Raw genomic sequence first — 17,195 nt, 5'->3', positions numbered from 1 at the left:
AATTATTGTGTTTTGACAGTTTGATAATAAAATACACCATGTTTACGGTATTTCATTATTAGTATACTAATAAGTATTTTTCTTACATATTAAATTTGATAATTTGATATACAGTTGTAAAACAACGAAATAACAATCCAATAGCTTTACAATTAGGATGTCTGAGGCAGATAAACCAAAAAAACTGTTTTAACTTTGATATCCGAGGCTCAGTGAATGTATCTTCGTGGGCTCCGCCCTTTTCAGTTGACGTCACCACGTGTGATTCCTTCAGCTGAGCTGATTTCACTCCGGCAACGGGTTGTCGGGAGCGAAAGTGAGTTGATGTAGTGTAGATAAGCTAATATCTACTCTCAAATCCAAGCGTTTTTCTTCTTTCGGTGAGGATTTTAAACTAATTTGAAAGGACCAAAGAGAGACAAGGAGAGAGCCACTGGAACAATGTAAGCTCGCATTGTTAACACTACTTGTTTAAATAATACTTTCATCATCACCTTAGCGAAATTGTTTTGCTAGTTCTGTCTCACTGAAAGGTTGAATGAATGATTTTTCTTGGTAATACTACTACTGTACTACTACACTACACTACACTTTTTTTGTTTTGTTTTTACTTTGCATGTCTTCTCCATAACTACAATGATAATGGAATAAAAACTTGTCGCACGTAGAGTATGCTGCTGCTGCCATTTACATTATAGCTATAGCTAAATATGGCGGTGTTTTTTTTTGTAGTAAAAACATTCCCTTGGTGGCACCAAGCAGTAGTTTACCAGTGGGAGGAGGTGAGTCAGCCTAGGATGGGTAGTTGGCAAATAACCGCCAGGAACCAGTGCTTCCTTTGCATGTGGAAATTACAGTTGGCACAAAAGGTCTCATTTAGTCTGATGTCATGTTTTAGGTTTTAAAATAAATATTTGCACAAGACACTTATTGTTTTTTGTTGGCTGATACTACTCCATCAAGAGCAACAAAAAATAAAAAACAAGTACTCGAGTTACCTTATTTAACATGTGCATCTTATATTATTAACATTGAATAGCGAAAAAGTCAGAACCTTACAGAACCTTAGTAATGATGCATTCACGCTGCAGGGTCAACTTAAATCCACCCACCCATTCATTTTCTATGCCGCTTATCCTCATTATGGTTGCAGGGGTATGCTGGAGCCTATCCCAGAATGGACTGGTTGCCATTTATACCTATGGACAATTTACAGTTGTCAGTTAACATAACATGCATGTATTTGGAATGTGGAAGGAAACCGTAGTAACTTAAAGCAGAAGACAATAAGGAGTTTAAAAATAATAATTTTGTGTAAAAAAAATAAATAAAAGGTCTTAGGAAATTGCATAAGCAAGAGAAAATCGTGATTCACGTCTTTTGAAGAATTGTGCAACCAGTGTGTAAATGTCATGTTTGTTTGGCAAAAGCACAGCTGAATACCTTTTTGGATGTTTGTGTGACAATACCCTGCAGTGTTTTTTTTTTATGATGACGATGGCTTGTGTTTATTATTTTCCAGAATGTTCCAGTTTCTGTGTACAAAGCATTATGTGCTACATGTGACTACATGCTAATGCGCCACCATAAGACCAGTCACAGTTCACATACGTGTATCTGGGGCTGTTTTTCACTTTGGTTCTAGTCTCGCCTGTCACTGAATTAATTCATGCTTGCGCGCAGCAGCTGGCGTGACGTTATAGGATATCCCTTCGCTGCCTCTGGTGTTTTCTGGGACCAAAACAAGGAAATGACTCTTAGAAGGGAGCTGTTGCATTGCAAGACTAAAGTCTTAATTACTAGAAACAGTAACATTGTGAAGAAAGTAATTATTTTGCAAGCATATAGAAAAAAGAGACAGAAGTTGTAATTTTACAAGCCTAAACATACTGTATTCTTGCTTCAGGATCAGAACTATTGTGAATTTTGTCACATTATCCTATTACCTGCAGGTCATAAAAGAAAAAAGGGCAGCTACTTGTCTCAGACGGTTTTCGTTTATGTAGGAATTTTGACGTTCACTCGCATAACATTAAAATTAGGACTTTCTTTTAACATTACAAGTTTTTTTCTCTCATAATGTTATGATTTGGCTGCACGGCGGATGAGTGGTTAGCGCACAGGACTCACAGCTAGGAGACCAGAGTTCAATTGCACCCTCGGCCATCTCTGTGTGGAGTTTGCATGTTCTCCCTGTGCATGCATGGGTCTATATATGCTCTGTGATTGGCTGGCGACCAGTCCAGGGTGTACCCCGCCTCTCGCCTGAAGACAGCTGGGATAGGCTCCAGCACCCCCCGCGAAAATGAATGTCGTGATTTTTGTCTTGTATTTTCACTGTGTCTTTCCATTGTGGCTGTAATGCCCTTTTATGTTTTAAAACCTAAACATTGCAAATTGATGTTGATGGTACTCTATAATTCAATGGATTTTATTACAGAAATGTAATTTTACACAAATGAACCAATCACAGTCTTGTTTTTTTTTCCTACAGTAAAAGCCAGGAAGATTCTAGCACAGCCATGCCCACGCTTTGAATGCAGCAATGTAAGTTCTCTTGTGTTCATCTCCACCAATGATACTTGAAATGAAGTCACTGTGAGTGAGAAAGCATGACTGTGTGGATTGACTGCAGAAGGCATGTCTGACATAAGAAATATGACCAAATATTAAAAGGAGAATTACACACAACACCAACCTAGAGATGTAAGTGGAGATTGTTGGTCATCCAAGAACTAGTTGACACATAGGAAAACAACACAGAAAGTATATTTGTTCACTGATTGGTATTGTTATGAGAAGCCTAAAATGGTAATGTAAATAACAGGAATATATATATACATAAAAATGCTGACTTTGTGAAAACCTGAAAAATGAACCCTTCAATACTTAATGCAAGCAGAGCTAAAAGGGCTTGTGTTGCATTTGTGTTTTAACAAACACTTCATGCTAAATGCTTGCTCAGTCGATATGCTGTTTTGAGTGGATTTGTTTGTCTCGTCCATTTCCATCTCTTATACTGCAGTATTATGAGTCTATCTCATGTATCCTATTTGTCCCTCTACAGGGGTCAATCTGTGATGTTGTCTCTCTTTGTCCATGTTTTCCTGGTATCCAGTGGTGAGTTCCACCCCCTGCTGTCACCTCTAAGCATCTGTGGGACACTTTTTTTTTATCATTCTAAACTCTGAATGGCAACTCACCTATAACATAAAGCTAAGGAAACACAGAATATAGTATAAAGTCCTGTACAGTAATAACCTGAAATGTAGTAATGCAGTATCATTGCATTATTGACACACATGAATATTGCAAGATGACAGACTTCCATTGAGTGCTGTAAAAAATGAAGTAAAAAAAGCAAGGAATGGGGTGTTTGTTGTCTTGGATAAACACTGCAAAAATGTATGATTGCATGCCAGCTTTTCTTGGCAATTAGTACAGCCATTGCTAACCTCTCTTCTTCTGTATCACTAGGTACTTTGTGTTTGGAGCCTCAGGAAGGAGCGGGTCTCTCTGCAGGTGCTCTCGACTTGCCCTGGCAAGACCAACTGTGCTGTGACTCACCCTCAGTGCCGGAGGGGGAGGCGGATGGCACGCCCGCACCTGAGACAAACTTCTCTGTGTCAAACCGCCCACAACATCGCCGCTGTTACTTCAAGAGCAATACCACAGGATCAAGTCCTTATAAGTCCTCTGGAGGTAAATCGTTTTGCTAATTAATCATATCCTGCATGTTAGATTAACTGGTGACTCCAAATTGTCCATAGGTATGAATGTGAGTGTGAATGGTTGTTTGTCTATATGTGCCCTGTGATTGGCTGGCGACCAGTCCAGGGTATACCCCGCCTCTCACCCGAAGAATCAGAACCAGAATTATTGCCAGGTATGATCAAACACATACTAGGAATTTGTTTTGGTGAAGTAGGTGCAGACACATCTATTAAAAAATGAAAATACAAAATATACAGAGTACAGTATAAATATATGTACAGACAGCTGGCATAGGCTCCAGCACCGCCCGCAACTCTTGTGATGATAAGCGGTAGAAAATGAATGAATGAATGAATCATATTATCTTTGTGGAAAGGCAGAACATAGGGCTCGGAGCTATGGACCAAAATTCATATCTCGATATATCTAGGTAGAACATCAATATGAGATATATCTTGATATTTTTCCCATAAACTGAATTTAGACCAAAGTCAAAGCCATATATGTATGCACCTCCATATCTCCACGGGGATATATCCAATCATTCAGTGTCAACAATGGCGCAAGCTACAAATGTAACAAGATGAACATCCATAGCTGCACACTTGCTTAACGAGTTGGCATGGCACAAAAACAATAAGGAAGTAAAAATATGTACAATTTGCTGAATTTTTTTTTTTTTACTAATCATTACATAGGCCGTCATCAACCACAAAACAGCGATCGTTTGTTTAGTCACTGAAAAATTGATGACTATATTCTTTAATTTCCTGCTGAATAGAGCATGATCTCTACTGATGAACTAATTAATATCCTTTAGCTTTGGGTGCTAAATTTCACAATGTACTTGACATGTTCAGAACACATTAATGGGAACTGTTTACTGCTGTTGCTGTGATGATTCATTCTTGTTGACGGTTTAGTAAAAGTCGAGCAACAGTCACTATCTAAAAGAACTGAGCTGTGACTGTTTGCAAAAAAAAAAAAGCTCTTGATAGACCATGCTAAAGGGGTAGGTGATGACGCAACCAAACCACGCAGCAAAACCACAAACATCTACAGCATCAAGACTCGGCCTGCAGCGCGATCAATTGTCACCGACATGGATCACTCCCACAGGCTCATTACGCTTTATTGGGTTTTCATCTGGCATCCCCTGCAGCCTCAAAGTGGGTGACCGTGTGGTTATTGTCCTGTGATCATGATCCTGAAGACATGGTTGAATATTAGGGGTGTCAAAAGTCACAATAAATGAAAATCAACTCGATAATTTTGCCGGCTTCAATGAATTGCCACGTGCATGTGTGTCTTTTTACTGTCTCCCGCCTCCAATCAGGCAGGAAGATTGTTTAATCTGTGTATTGGTTGTAGCAAAATAGAACGGAGTGAGCCTCTTCTCAGTCATACAGTCTCTTTGTCTCATTGCCAAATGAACTAAAATACTAAAAGAACTAAAATTGGTCGTGACCAATGCTGCTTGTTGCAAAGATTAATACGTGCTTTCAAGTCAGTCTCCAAAAGTCACTAGACTTGTCACTAGACGAGAAAAAGAGAATACTTGCGAAATCAACAACACTAATCCATCTGCTAAACAAGTTTCAATCTCATGTGAATGGCATTTCTTTTCAGGCACCTGTTTGGACATGCTGTGCAGGATTGATGACAACTGGGAAATTCTGACTTGCGATCTTGGGTCTCCCCGAACTCCATTAGGCACGCTGACCACTGCTCCCGTGGCGGTTCGCCTGCAGCGCTTGCCGTAAGTATGCTCCTGTTGTTTCATTCCAATTGCCTATTTACAATCCGAGTTGGTGTCTTACCTTTTGAGCAGCAGATGCAAAGTCACTCGAGATAGCACAGCCTCCAGGCCATTTACTGCGAGTGACATAAAAAGACCAATTTAAAACAGATTAAGTTGTTTGATTGTACTTGGCTTTTCGGTTGTCACAGCAACTCCGGTGCATGTGACTTTTTTTCATAAACAGCCTCATCTAAAATTGTAATGTGGTTTTATCACATGCATTACTTAGTATAGCTGTCACAGCACAACATTTATATCATGTAGTTTTTGGTTTTTACTCATGAGACCTTACCACAAGAAACCATTTTGTGTGAAAATAATCCCACACAAAGGAAATTATATTTTCTCAATTTTACAGGTTTAAAGAAAATGATGATCAAGTTAACCAGAGGATTAAGGAATCTTATGTTGTCTGTGAAGCAAAGGATTCCTGCATATGTTCAATTCCACTTGACACTACAAGATTTGTTACTATGGTAACTGTCAACATCTCTGGCTCTGATGCTGAAACAGTTCTTCTCAATGTACCAACTCGACCCGGTAAGAAAGGACTCTTTTTTTTTTTTTTTTTAATTGTGTGTGCATCCAAATCCTTGCTCAAGTTTAATTGAATAAGATCAACACAAAAGATGAATAAATGGATAAATATTTTGTTGATGACAACTGTTAGCCTCTTTTTTAATAATCATATTTGATCCGACAGTGAAACCCAGGCCTCCTGTCAACCTCTCACATTTCCAGACCATCGACCCGGACCTGATTTTACAGTGGGACGAACCCAAAGACAATGATTTTGGCCCTTTAAGATATGAGGTCCGATACTCAGATGTCGACCATCCTTCATGGCAGGTGAATACCAAGCCGGAGTACACAATATTACACCTTATATCTTTACTCTACTCAAGTTGTCATTTACCGTGTCAGAACCAATCTCCCTTTTCCGCTGCAAAGCACCTGATCAGCTCAACAGAGGTCCCACCGATAAAAGCAGATACACTAGAACCTTGTTTAACGTCATTGATCCGTTCCAATTCCGTTCAATATAAAAGGTTGAAAAATTCGAATAATTGGTTCCCTTTAAATACACTGAATAATTGCGTAGTATACATTAGAATGCTTTAAGTGTACTTCGCCTCTCACCCATACTGTAGTCAACTGGGATAGGCTCCAACATACTCCTTTGACCCTAGCGAGGACGCCATAGAAAATTGATTAATGGACGGATTGAATGGTTTTTGCAACAATTATTTAAAAAAGGTAAAGAATCGTGTGGCCCCCACACCTTTCAGTTTTCTGTATGCAGACCAGAAAAATGATGTATTCCCAGTATTAAAAAAAACAACAACAAAGCTTCCATTAGACACAAATGCAGTAATGTACAAGACACTGTACGTGGTATTAATGCAACAGGTCAACGGGTTGTTCTCTTTCAGTGTTTGCCTTTCATGGCTGTTTATTTACATTATGTTACTGGCTGACAGGCTGTCTGGGCCTAAGCAGTCTCAGTAAATTTAGTATTCAGCATTGCACACCTACTATATGCTTTAAAGACTTTAAACACTCGCTCATAAAAAGATGCAAATGGTGGTTTTGTATAATGCAAAGTGTTTATTAGCCAGTATTTGCAATTGGCATTTTACACACCCCTTCCATTTTCCCTGCAGGTGATTTCTACAGGCCAAAAGCGCAAACTGAGTCTGGATCTGAAGCCCAAAGTAAAGTATACTATTGAGATTCATTGCTCCGGTCTGCATGACCCTCCACTGTGGAGCAACTGGAGTGAACCTTACCACATCTACCTTGACAGTAAGGAACACTTCCTGTTTTTTATGATTATTCTTTTTGGTTATGCACACTATAAACATTGCAATACTACGTGTACTCTGCATTCCCAGCATCACTCGCTATGTGTGCCTTTTTATTGGAGTTCAACAGGTGCTGCATTGTTAACAGTAGCCATAGTATGTCTACATTTGCTCAAAGTTACTTAAATTTGTTAGATCAAAACATTATTGTGCCTGACTTCTATCAAAACACATGACAGTAGAATCTCTGGAATGCACTACTTCCTGGTGCAGCACTCTAAGTATGGCAACAGTTGATCTTTTAGTGTAAACCTAAAGCTAATCTACTGCAATCCGCAGTCTATTTTACATATGTTACGATACATTAACATAAACAATGATTTGTACTTTTTGTTTCAGTTGTGGAAAGAAGTTCAATAGTCAAAAGCATATCTTATCTGAGGGCATTTTACACATGGAACAGGTCTCGAACCACTCTCCTCCTACATTGTGCATTGTGCCTACCTTGCCTGTACAAAGACCTGACCGCTACGCATAGAGGATATGAATTCCTGACTGTGTTACATTAATCCGTTGACCTCAATTATTCCACAGGTATATTAATGTCGGCGCTCAAACATTAAACATTACTGGAGCTAATTTGCATTGCCCATTATTGAAGCTCTCCTCTTAGTACGTCTGTCTGCAACAGACGTTTCAAGGTCGACCCATCGGCTACAAACACAACACATTTTAAACACCATCAGAGACTAAGAGAGATACGCAATAAACAATATGTTTTGTATGTATGTGTATTTCAGCGGTGAGCTACATCCCTGAAAAAGTGTTGGCCCGTCCAGGAGAGAACGTAAGCATTTATTGTGTGTTCAACGACCGCAGCATCAATGCCAACTCCGCCGTGTGGATGCTGAACTTCCAACAGTCTCTCCATCCCAGCCTCTACCACACTGTCAACCAACGGGTACCAGAGCAGGCTTGTCTTTGCATAATTTGGGTCCAGTTCCAAAATGTTGTCTTCTCTAACAGAAAGAATGGCGTCTTTATCTCGTTCTAACCAGGTCAGTCAAATCACAGTACGTCCATCAGACTCTGGGTTGTATGACCTGCTGCAGTGTACCGCCACAAAGGAGTGGGCCATCCCTTACAGCCTCATCTACATCGAAGGTGCCTGTGTCATCTTTAACCAGCTATAATTGTTCCATGTGCACACTTTCATCTCATTTTTTTTTAAGCCGTGTGTTCCTTTTTCCTGCTGCTGACAAAGGCAGGAAAGAGTGTTGTTTTCACTTTCTCTAATCTATGCATACTTCTGTATTTTTGTAGGCGCTTCTGTTGACATCAGCTGTGAAACCAGTGGCGATATTGATGCGATGGACTGTAGCTGGCAAAACACACTGTGGCTTAAACTCACATTCCAATACAGGTAGATTTTTATTTCAGAGCTGTTGCCTTTTTAGAATATGGTCACGTGTCCTCAGTCTTCATGTCCTGTGGAACTGAACACAGTGTGCTGAATGAAACAATGTTCTTAATGGTCACTCCCCAGAAATACGGAGAGGATGCCATTTCTGACCTCAGAGCAATATAAATCTGGACTGTGGGTTGTTTTGCAGCACTGCAAATAGTGGATTAAGATGAATAAAAATACACAGGAATAATAAAATATATTGCTTTTGCAAGACAATTGTGAATAAAACCATGTGACAGCTATCTCAAAAATCTCCACTGTCTTCCACCATAGATGGGCAGACCTTCCATGCGATGTGATGGAAGACCGAGAGAACAAGGGTGAGACGGTCGGAGAGATGGGGCCTACATGTTTGCCAGTCCGCTCCAAGCCACAAGCCTGCTCCATCCAGCCAATAAGAATGACCTGCTACAAGCTGTGGCTGGAGGTGCTGTCCCACCAGGGTCCTGTTAGGTCCAAACCTATATACATATCACCTATAGATCATGGTAAGCAACCAATCAAATCTCTTGAAAACACATGCTTCTTGTGAGACTTTTTATAGTAATTTAGTCATTGAATTTCAATATTTGATGTAAGTATAGAACGTAATAAAAACGTAGGTATTCAATGAGGAAAAATGAAAGGGAAAAAAAAAGTTTTAATTGACTGATTTGCAGTAAAGCCTCATGCACCAACTAATGTGAAGGCGGTGAGTCTGAGAAGCGGGGTCCTAAGGATCACATGGGAGCCTCCATCTTTGCCCGTGCAGGATCTCCTGTACCGCTTTCGTCTCCACTCCCCATCGACCATCACAGCTCAGCAAGAATGGAAGGTGAGCTATTCTTTGGGTAAATTTAAAACAACAAAAAGGGTTAATTTACCCAAATGATTGGTATGACTGAGATGTACAACTGTGGTCTAAATGCAGGTCTATAATCCAGTGGAAGTGCCGTGGGCAGAGGTTTCGATTCTGGACATGTGTCGTGTTTATGTGGTTCAGGTACAGTGCATGCCCACCAACCGCACTGGCTACTGGAGTGACTGGAGTGACTGGGTCTATTCTATACCCCAAAACAGTAGAGGTAGGTAAGACATTATTAAAAACATCCCAGTAACACCTTAACATCGGACGGTTTCTCCCCCAGCTCCTGAAAATGGGCCTGATTTTTGGAGAATTCTTCAAGATGATCCGCTCACAAACCGGACAAATGTTACTTTGCTGTTTAAGGTACAAAGGACAATATATACATTTTGAGTTCACATCACGACTTGTGCTAATTTGCTGTTTTCTAGCATCTTTCAACCCCGGGCCGCTCCTACTGCATAAATGGATTTATAGTACAACGCCACACTGCAAATGGCATTTTGAAGAGCGAGAAGATTGAGCTGGCATCCTCCTACAGCTTTGAGTGGGACCGAGATGTCCAAACTGTGACGGTGAAGGCTTTCAACAGTCTGGGGTCATCTAGAAACAACACCAACATGACACTGGAGAGAAGACCCAAACGTGAGTGAGCGAGGCTGTCACTATTCTATAACCCATAGCAGCAGATGATGTAATGTTACTGTCTGGGCCATCTTGTTTCTTGGGGTATATTCATGTTAGAACAGAAAAGGGCTACATTTGCACCCAAAGTTGCAGGCATACAATCTTCCACCTATTATTACTTGTCATGTAAAGACAGCTATTGAGTGTTTTTTTTTTTTTCTGATGACCCAAAACTGCTGTTGTGTGCACCTCAGGCCGCGGTGTGCATTCCTTCCACGTGCTGTTTGTCAACAGCTCCTGTGTTTCAATGCATTGGAGCCTTCTGGATAGCAGCTCTGCTCCACTATTCATGGTGGTACAGTGGGCACCACAGGGGGAAGAGGAATCGAACCCTAACAAAGTCCGCAGTGGGCACACATGGACCAGGCTGCGTTTCACTGACCGTCCCATCTACCTAAAAGGTACGAGTACAGTGACCAACCACATGCCTGGAAGCGGGCCGTGGGTGGAATACATTAAAGTACAGCTGAATAGGTGCATATTCTAGAAGAACTAGAAAGCTTTCTGTTTCTTTCAAGTGTAAACATGCTCTAAATTTGATGTGTGTTTTCAGGTGATTTTTATTCCACTAAGGATTATGGCTTCTACTTATATCCTGTGTTTGCTGATGGAGAGGGCGAGCCTGCCTTCACAATAGGTATGCATGCTAGGATCTTTGAGATGTCTCAAGCAAGAATATCGCAGCAATGACATTTCTAACTTCCTGTGCGTTTTGCCACCTAATGCAGCCACTCGAGGGGACCCTGCAACTTACATGACACTGCTGATCATCGTCGTCCTCTCCATCATACTCTTCTTCACCCTGGTCCTCTCCCAAAACCAGTAAGCGCTGGACATTATTATATGATGTATATTGTACAGGTGTCCCTTGTTAATTATGGTTAATTGGTTCGAGACCCAATCGTCGTCAAGTGAATTCACAATTATTAATTGGGATATTATGGAAAATAATAATAGAAAACCTGTTTGTGACCTTCTATATACTGTTTTTACCATTATTGGAGCTCTGTGGACATCAAATAACACCCCTATAGTAGAGATAATCCTAGAAAATATGCAGATGTTTGTCTGTAATGTAACGTTTCTGACACCTAGAGACCTAGAGAGGACTTACGATGTATGTCAATCCATTTATTAACAAGCAGACAACACAGTGAACATTGACACATGAGCTGCTGTCGGCCGCTCTCTACACCACTAACCTGCTGCTATCACTCAGCTACGGTGAACTCTGGTTAACTGACGTTGCACACGTCACGCGACTTCCTAGGCCCGGCTTCTTAAAGACACACACACACATATCACACCTTGTATTTGTATTTCTCTTCATTTAGCCATTTTTATGCTTGAAGATGCTTCATTTATGCTAACATGAGCTGTACTTGTTGCCAGGATGAAAAGGTTTGTTTGGAAAGATGTGCCCAACCCAAAGAAATGCTCCTGGGCAAAAGGACTCAACTTCAAGAAGGTAAAAACAATATTTATGAAATAAGATTAGGCCACCACATGCTGAAGGAGTTCAGTTGCATTTTTCCAGATGATGTGACTTGAACTTGCAAACAGCAATGTTTTTTTTTTGGAGTTAATTTCCTATTATCTCGCCAGGCTGACACCTTCGAGCAGCTGTTCCAGGTCTCCGATGCACTGCCAGCCTGGCCGCTGCTGCTCCCCTCTGAGAACATTTCCACAGTGGTCATCATGGACAAGACTGACCTCTCAGCTCTCAGTTCAGCCCTGGTCCGAAACCCACTTACACCCCCAACTGCTGATTTAGTCTCCCTTCCTTCGTTTCTCGACCAAAGCAGGTCAGTCGACAACGAAGCTCTCGTATGTAACAGGCCCTCCTCGACTTCAGAATTCGATATTTCAAACGCTCCCGGCCCGAGGATAGATGAGTTGCAGCTCATGGATCCCTCTCAGGGCATCAGAGAGAGTTCAGCTCAATCTTCAGTAGCATACGCCACAGTGCTGCTAACTGACCCAAAGCAGGAACAACAGTCCATTCACGATCAGGACGGCAGCGGCAGCAGCTCCAGTGACGAGGGCAATTTCTCTGCCAACAACTCTGACATATCCGGATCTTTTCCCGGCGGCCTGTGGGAGCTGGAGAGCTGTCACGGCGGCGAGTTGGACGACCCACGGCGATCCTGCTCCTACAACTCAGTGGAGGAACTTTCCGAAACATCGGATCAAGAAGACGATGCGACAGAAAGGAAGGACTTGTACTATCTGGGTATGGGCTACCCAGCTGAGGATGAGGGGAGTGACGGAGAAATCGCACAGAAAGAAGAGGCGCTGAAACATGTCATATTCAACACAGATGTGGAATCCAGCCAACTTATTTCAGCATCATCCTGTGTTTTCCCACCACTCTACCTACCCCAGTTTAGAACTGCTCCCGACACCAGGAAGCTACCCGATTAGAAACCTGGCACAATGCTCTGCATTACATCGCTTGTGTTGTGAACTGCATCATCATGAAAGACTTTCAAAGGAAAATCAGTTCCTGCAGACACATTGAATGTGTCAAAAAAATGGTGTAAAACTCCAAAGCGACGTTCATCAATGCTGCTATTTTTTGGCTCAGTGGGAGGTAATGGCCCTCGCTAATAGGTATGTTTTGTTGCAACTGTGCCTATAGATCAAAGTTAGGGTCAAACTGCTATTCTACAGCCATGTTACAATGGTTACTGATAAGGGGATGAAAGGTTGTAAATAAAACATGGAATATGTTAGACTATTTAAAGAAACGAAACACGTTAAAGAGTAAAGACGGCTTTGATGACATATCATCAGCGACATTTGTGATTGTACGCCGTTGTCTCTTGTGAATAAAACAATATTTATGTACATCTGCACAGGAATGCAATCTAAAAGAAAAGCTGTTTGACAGATGCCTTCTCAGAAATAATTCATCATTACGTTGTTCAGGTGTACTGTATTTAATTGAAGTGAAATTGCCAAAAAAGAAATATCTCTTGTGGCATATTGATATATTTTTGTCAATTTTTCATGGTGATATTAAAGTATTTGTTATTAGACTCATGTATGTGTTTATTTAAACAAGGAGTGCTACGCAGGTTAAATGCACATCTTTAACATAAACAAATTTTGCTTTGCACAACCATAGTATGTACAATAAAATAAATGAATAAAAACATACAATTGCTTTGTAAAGAATGTGATATGAAATATGTGTAAAGACAAGCTTCACGAACAGGCTGCAATGATTACTACTCAACAGTAGTAGGATGTCGCCACCATGTGGCTACAAGATGTAACTGCATCTTAGTATGTTTTGGCATCCACCAATATCAGGTGTCGACCTGCCATTAGGCAAACACAGGCAATTGTCCCAAACGACTCATAAAAACTGATTGTTGTTTTTTTTCTTCAATTTAAAGTCAACTTAACCAGTAGTTTTATTCTTATTTAATTATTATTTTCATATTCAGTCATAGATAGTGTGGTCATATTAATTCACATATTAACATTACGTTTACGCAGGGGTGTCCTAAGTGCACCCCGGGCTTTTTTGTGTTTTGTTGAAATCTAATTAGGAAAAAGTCCCAATTTTACAACAACAACACGTAACAAAGTTGAAATATTATGAAAACCCCAAAAATTGTAATTGTTGGGACATGAGATTGCAGGAAAAGTAATAATATTACTAAATATGAAAATAAAGTCCTAATTATGGGAACAAAATTTACAATTTAAATCATTGGAAAATGCCCCCCCATAAAGTCAAAACATTCCAAAAAGAAAATGTATAATTTAGATTATTTAAGAAGAAAGTTGAAATATTTGGAAATGTAAAAATAAAAAACCAGCAAAAGTGCAAAGTATGTACTAATAGGCTTTTTCAACTACCGTATATCTTATATGCATTCAAAAAAGTGTTACAAGAATATATTCATAATGGGGGGAAAATTACATTTTAGCAGTAAATATTAAAGAAAGCTGTAATACGAGAAACAAACAAAACAAAATAAAGTTGTAATTTTGGGAAAATTAGGTCAGGGAAGAAGTTATATGGCAATGAAGTCAAAATATTATGTAAGTAAAGTAATAATATTCAGAAAAGAAAATTTACAGAGATAATTTAAGAAGGAAGTTGAAATATTTGTCTGAAACATTACCCCTGTGTTATACAATAGCATAGCATAGCATGTCAAGTTCTGCATGAAACAGAAGCGTGTTCTAAAAATAGGCCACCTCATTGTTGTCCAAAAAATGAGCTAATCTAAATGAAGGCTTGTGGTATTTTTGGAATTGAAAGGAAGGTTGCTGTGCTATGTTTCATCCATGGGGAGGCAGAGAAGTCACAGTCATGTGACTCATTTCTATCCTTAAAGAACCCCTGACTCCTGTGCTCTGGTGTTCACCATAGAAGGACATGCGATGGTGAAAGAGCTACCGGCTCTGGCAAAGACAGCACAAAGGCCGGGTGCCATGCTAGGTTCAGATATGGTCATGGAAAGAAAATACCTCTCAGAAAGACAGAGAGGGAGAAAAGTTGGGTTTGTTGTCATGACACAGGCAGTCATGGAGAAAAGGAATATTTTTCTCCCTGGAAAGAATATCATAGGCTCCAAAGCTTGACACAAATGTTCCAACCGGGCTACTTCAAGAACCTGAACACAGGGTGGTAAGGGTCCATCACTGTGTACTGCCAGTAGACCACAAGCCCAGGCTGTCAACTCATTCTCCAGCGCAGCTCTTGAGGTGTAGGGGAGTGAGATTTACACAACATACTTAAACTTATGCAGTGAATACTAATTGATATGTGGTTCAGGAATTCTGACTTAAAAGCGTGTGTCGAGGTGTCAATGCTCATGCGTCCATCAACCGGTAACGGGAACCAAGAGCTTGACATTGTAAATCCTTCATTGATCTCCTGACGTTAATTCATGCAGCAATCATGACTGGGCTTTAGCTACTGATGTTTATCCACGTAGTCTTTGAAGGCCTCACCATGTAGGCTAAAGGTTAGATTGTGTTGAGTTCACTACAGAAGTGCACAACCATAAAGGAAATGGTGTGGGGTGTGGGGGGCGTGGGGGGGCATCTCCTTCTGCAGTCCCTCTTTCAGTAAACAGAGAGCTTTGGTTGCCTGGCACCGCGCTACTTCATGTTGGCCACACTTTGGCTCCCAGGGAATGTAAATCCTTTCTCTTCTTGTAATCTATAATCTTTGCTCAAACGCAAGATCAGTTGTGAGGAAATCCGTCATTACATTCAGAAAGGACATTGGAGAGAAAAAAAAGCGGGAGAAAATAGATGAGAAATGGATGAAAGCTGGGAATTTGGAGAACTTTGTTGTTTTCTTTTTTGTGTTTGTTGTATGAAGGAAAACTTAAATCCATATAATTACACACACACACACACACACACACACACACACATGCTATTTGGTGGAAGAAAAACATGCATGCAGAGGGTTCCCTGACCCCCAATGCCCTTTCCCCAAACTGGAGGCCAGAAGGAGGGTTTGCGGAGGTATTTCAGTCAGGCAGGGCTGGAAATACATCAACCTATGTCTCAAATATTGTACACAGTTCTTTACAATCTGTTATTCATTCATAATTTATCCAGGCTGCACGGTGGACGAGTGGTTAGCGCGCAGGCCACACAGCTAGGAGACCCGAGTTCGATTACACCATCAGCTATCTCTGTGTGGAGTTTGCGTGTTCTCCCCGTGCATGCGTGGGTTTTCTCCGGGTACTCCGGTTTCCTCCCACATTCCAAAAACATGCTAGGTTAATTGGCAACTCCAAATTGTCCATAGGTATGAATGTGAGTGTGAATGGTTGTTTGTCTATATGTGCCCTGTGATTGGCTTCTTCCTACTCCTTTTGGACATGTGGAACTGTGAACTGATTATGTGATGCATTCAATTGTAATCTGATGCATGTTCAACTGAAATAAAACCATTACCATTACAATTACTTTCCTTCATAGTATTTCTACTGACAAGCTACCGTTAATAAGAGGACCATTACTCTGATGCACAATGAAATCCCAGTCCTTGGCAAGACAATCGGCAACTTCTTATTTGTGCCACAGCATGTGAGATCCATGTTTTTGAAAACCGAGGGCAGCCCTCTGGCCCGGTCCTTGTCTGCCATAAGTGGGTCGGGGCGAGCGGAATGCTTCCAGATCAGTGTGTGCGTGTGTCACAAAGCATGCTTGTCTCTGGCTAGCAGGGTGAAAGAGGTGCAGCTGAATGGCCCCCTTTCACTCCGACACTCAATTAAGACCTAATTGGTCCTGGGATCTACTGCAGGCATGTACTAAAGCGACACCCCATGCTTCTGTGCACTCGTTTGGTATTTTCTAACTCCACCCCCTGGAAATATCCCTTTGATGTGGGAATCAGCTAGGTCTTAAGCAGCAGGCCGAGAGGCTATTTTCTTTGTGAGTAGCATTTTAGAGCACCTCTTTCGGTTCATTTCACTAACAGATGAAGTCAGCGCTGATAACTTGACCTAGACGGGATCAGAAAAGTCAAGTGTGGCTATGAACTCACATGAAGGAACATGGAGCCACTGAGCTTTGAAATACATCTATGTATGGGGGTGAATGTGCGTCTGTGCGTTCATGCATGCATGCAAGTGCTGAGGCAGAACGTTTTAAGGTAGAACTGCCACAGGAAGGCTCCATCTTTGTTGCTTAGTCAAGGTTTCATACAGTACAATACACCATCAGTCGCTGCATGAGATGTACACTACAAGGGTAAGAGCCTCAACTGTATGGCTATAAAGGACCTGATCAATATTCTCTGCAGTCTTGCAGGGCTCGACAATAACGATGTACCGATGGCCCGGGGCAAGTTAAAACAAAATTGGGGCAAGTAAATCCAATCAGTGAAAT

The 17,195-nt window shown here is 41.0% G+C and overlaps 1 protein-coding gene across 2 annotated transcripts; it reads left to right on the top strand.

Annotated features, from left to right (window-relative positions):
• Window positions 1-249: 249 nt before the first annotated feature.
• lepr (leptin receptor) lies at window positions 250-13,372 on the top strand. Of its 2 annotated transcripts, XM_058073736.1 has the most exons (21): window positions 250-443; window positions 2,495-2,547; window positions 3,068-3,120; window positions 3,478-3,702; window positions 5,344-5,473; window positions 5,874-6,055; window positions 6,219-6,364; window positions 7,180-7,321; window positions 8,121-8,281; window positions 8,379-8,484; window positions 8,644-8,743; window positions 9,062-9,276; window positions 9,448-9,602; window positions 9,699-9,852; window positions 9,916-9,998; window positions 10,064-10,277; window positions 10,514-10,720; window positions 10,873-10,956; window positions 11,048-11,141; window positions 11,712-11,787; window positions 11,925-13,372. In XM_058073736.1, coding segments are annotated over exons 2-21 (3,348 nt in total). In that variant the 5' UTR covers window positions 250-443; window positions 2,495-2,545; the 3' UTR covers window positions 12,744-13,372. The 2 variants fall into 2 exon arrangements, with proteins under 2 accessions (XP_057929719.1, XP_057929720.1); XM_058073737.1 differs by lacking the exon at window positions 3,068-3,120.
• The last annotated feature ends 3,823 nt before the right edge of the window (window positions 13,373-17,195 follow it).

This window comes from Doryrhamphus excisus, chromosome 5 (genome assembly GCF_030265055.1).
Source record: "Doryrhamphus excisus isolate RoL2022-K1 chromosome 5, RoL_Dexc_1.0, whole genome shotgun sequence".
Taxonomy (NCBI): Eukaryota; Metazoa; Chordata; class Actinopteri; order Syngnathiformes; family Syngnathidae; genus Doryrhamphus; species Doryrhamphus excisus.
This window is presented reverse-complemented; position numbering and strand designations above follow the sequence as displayed.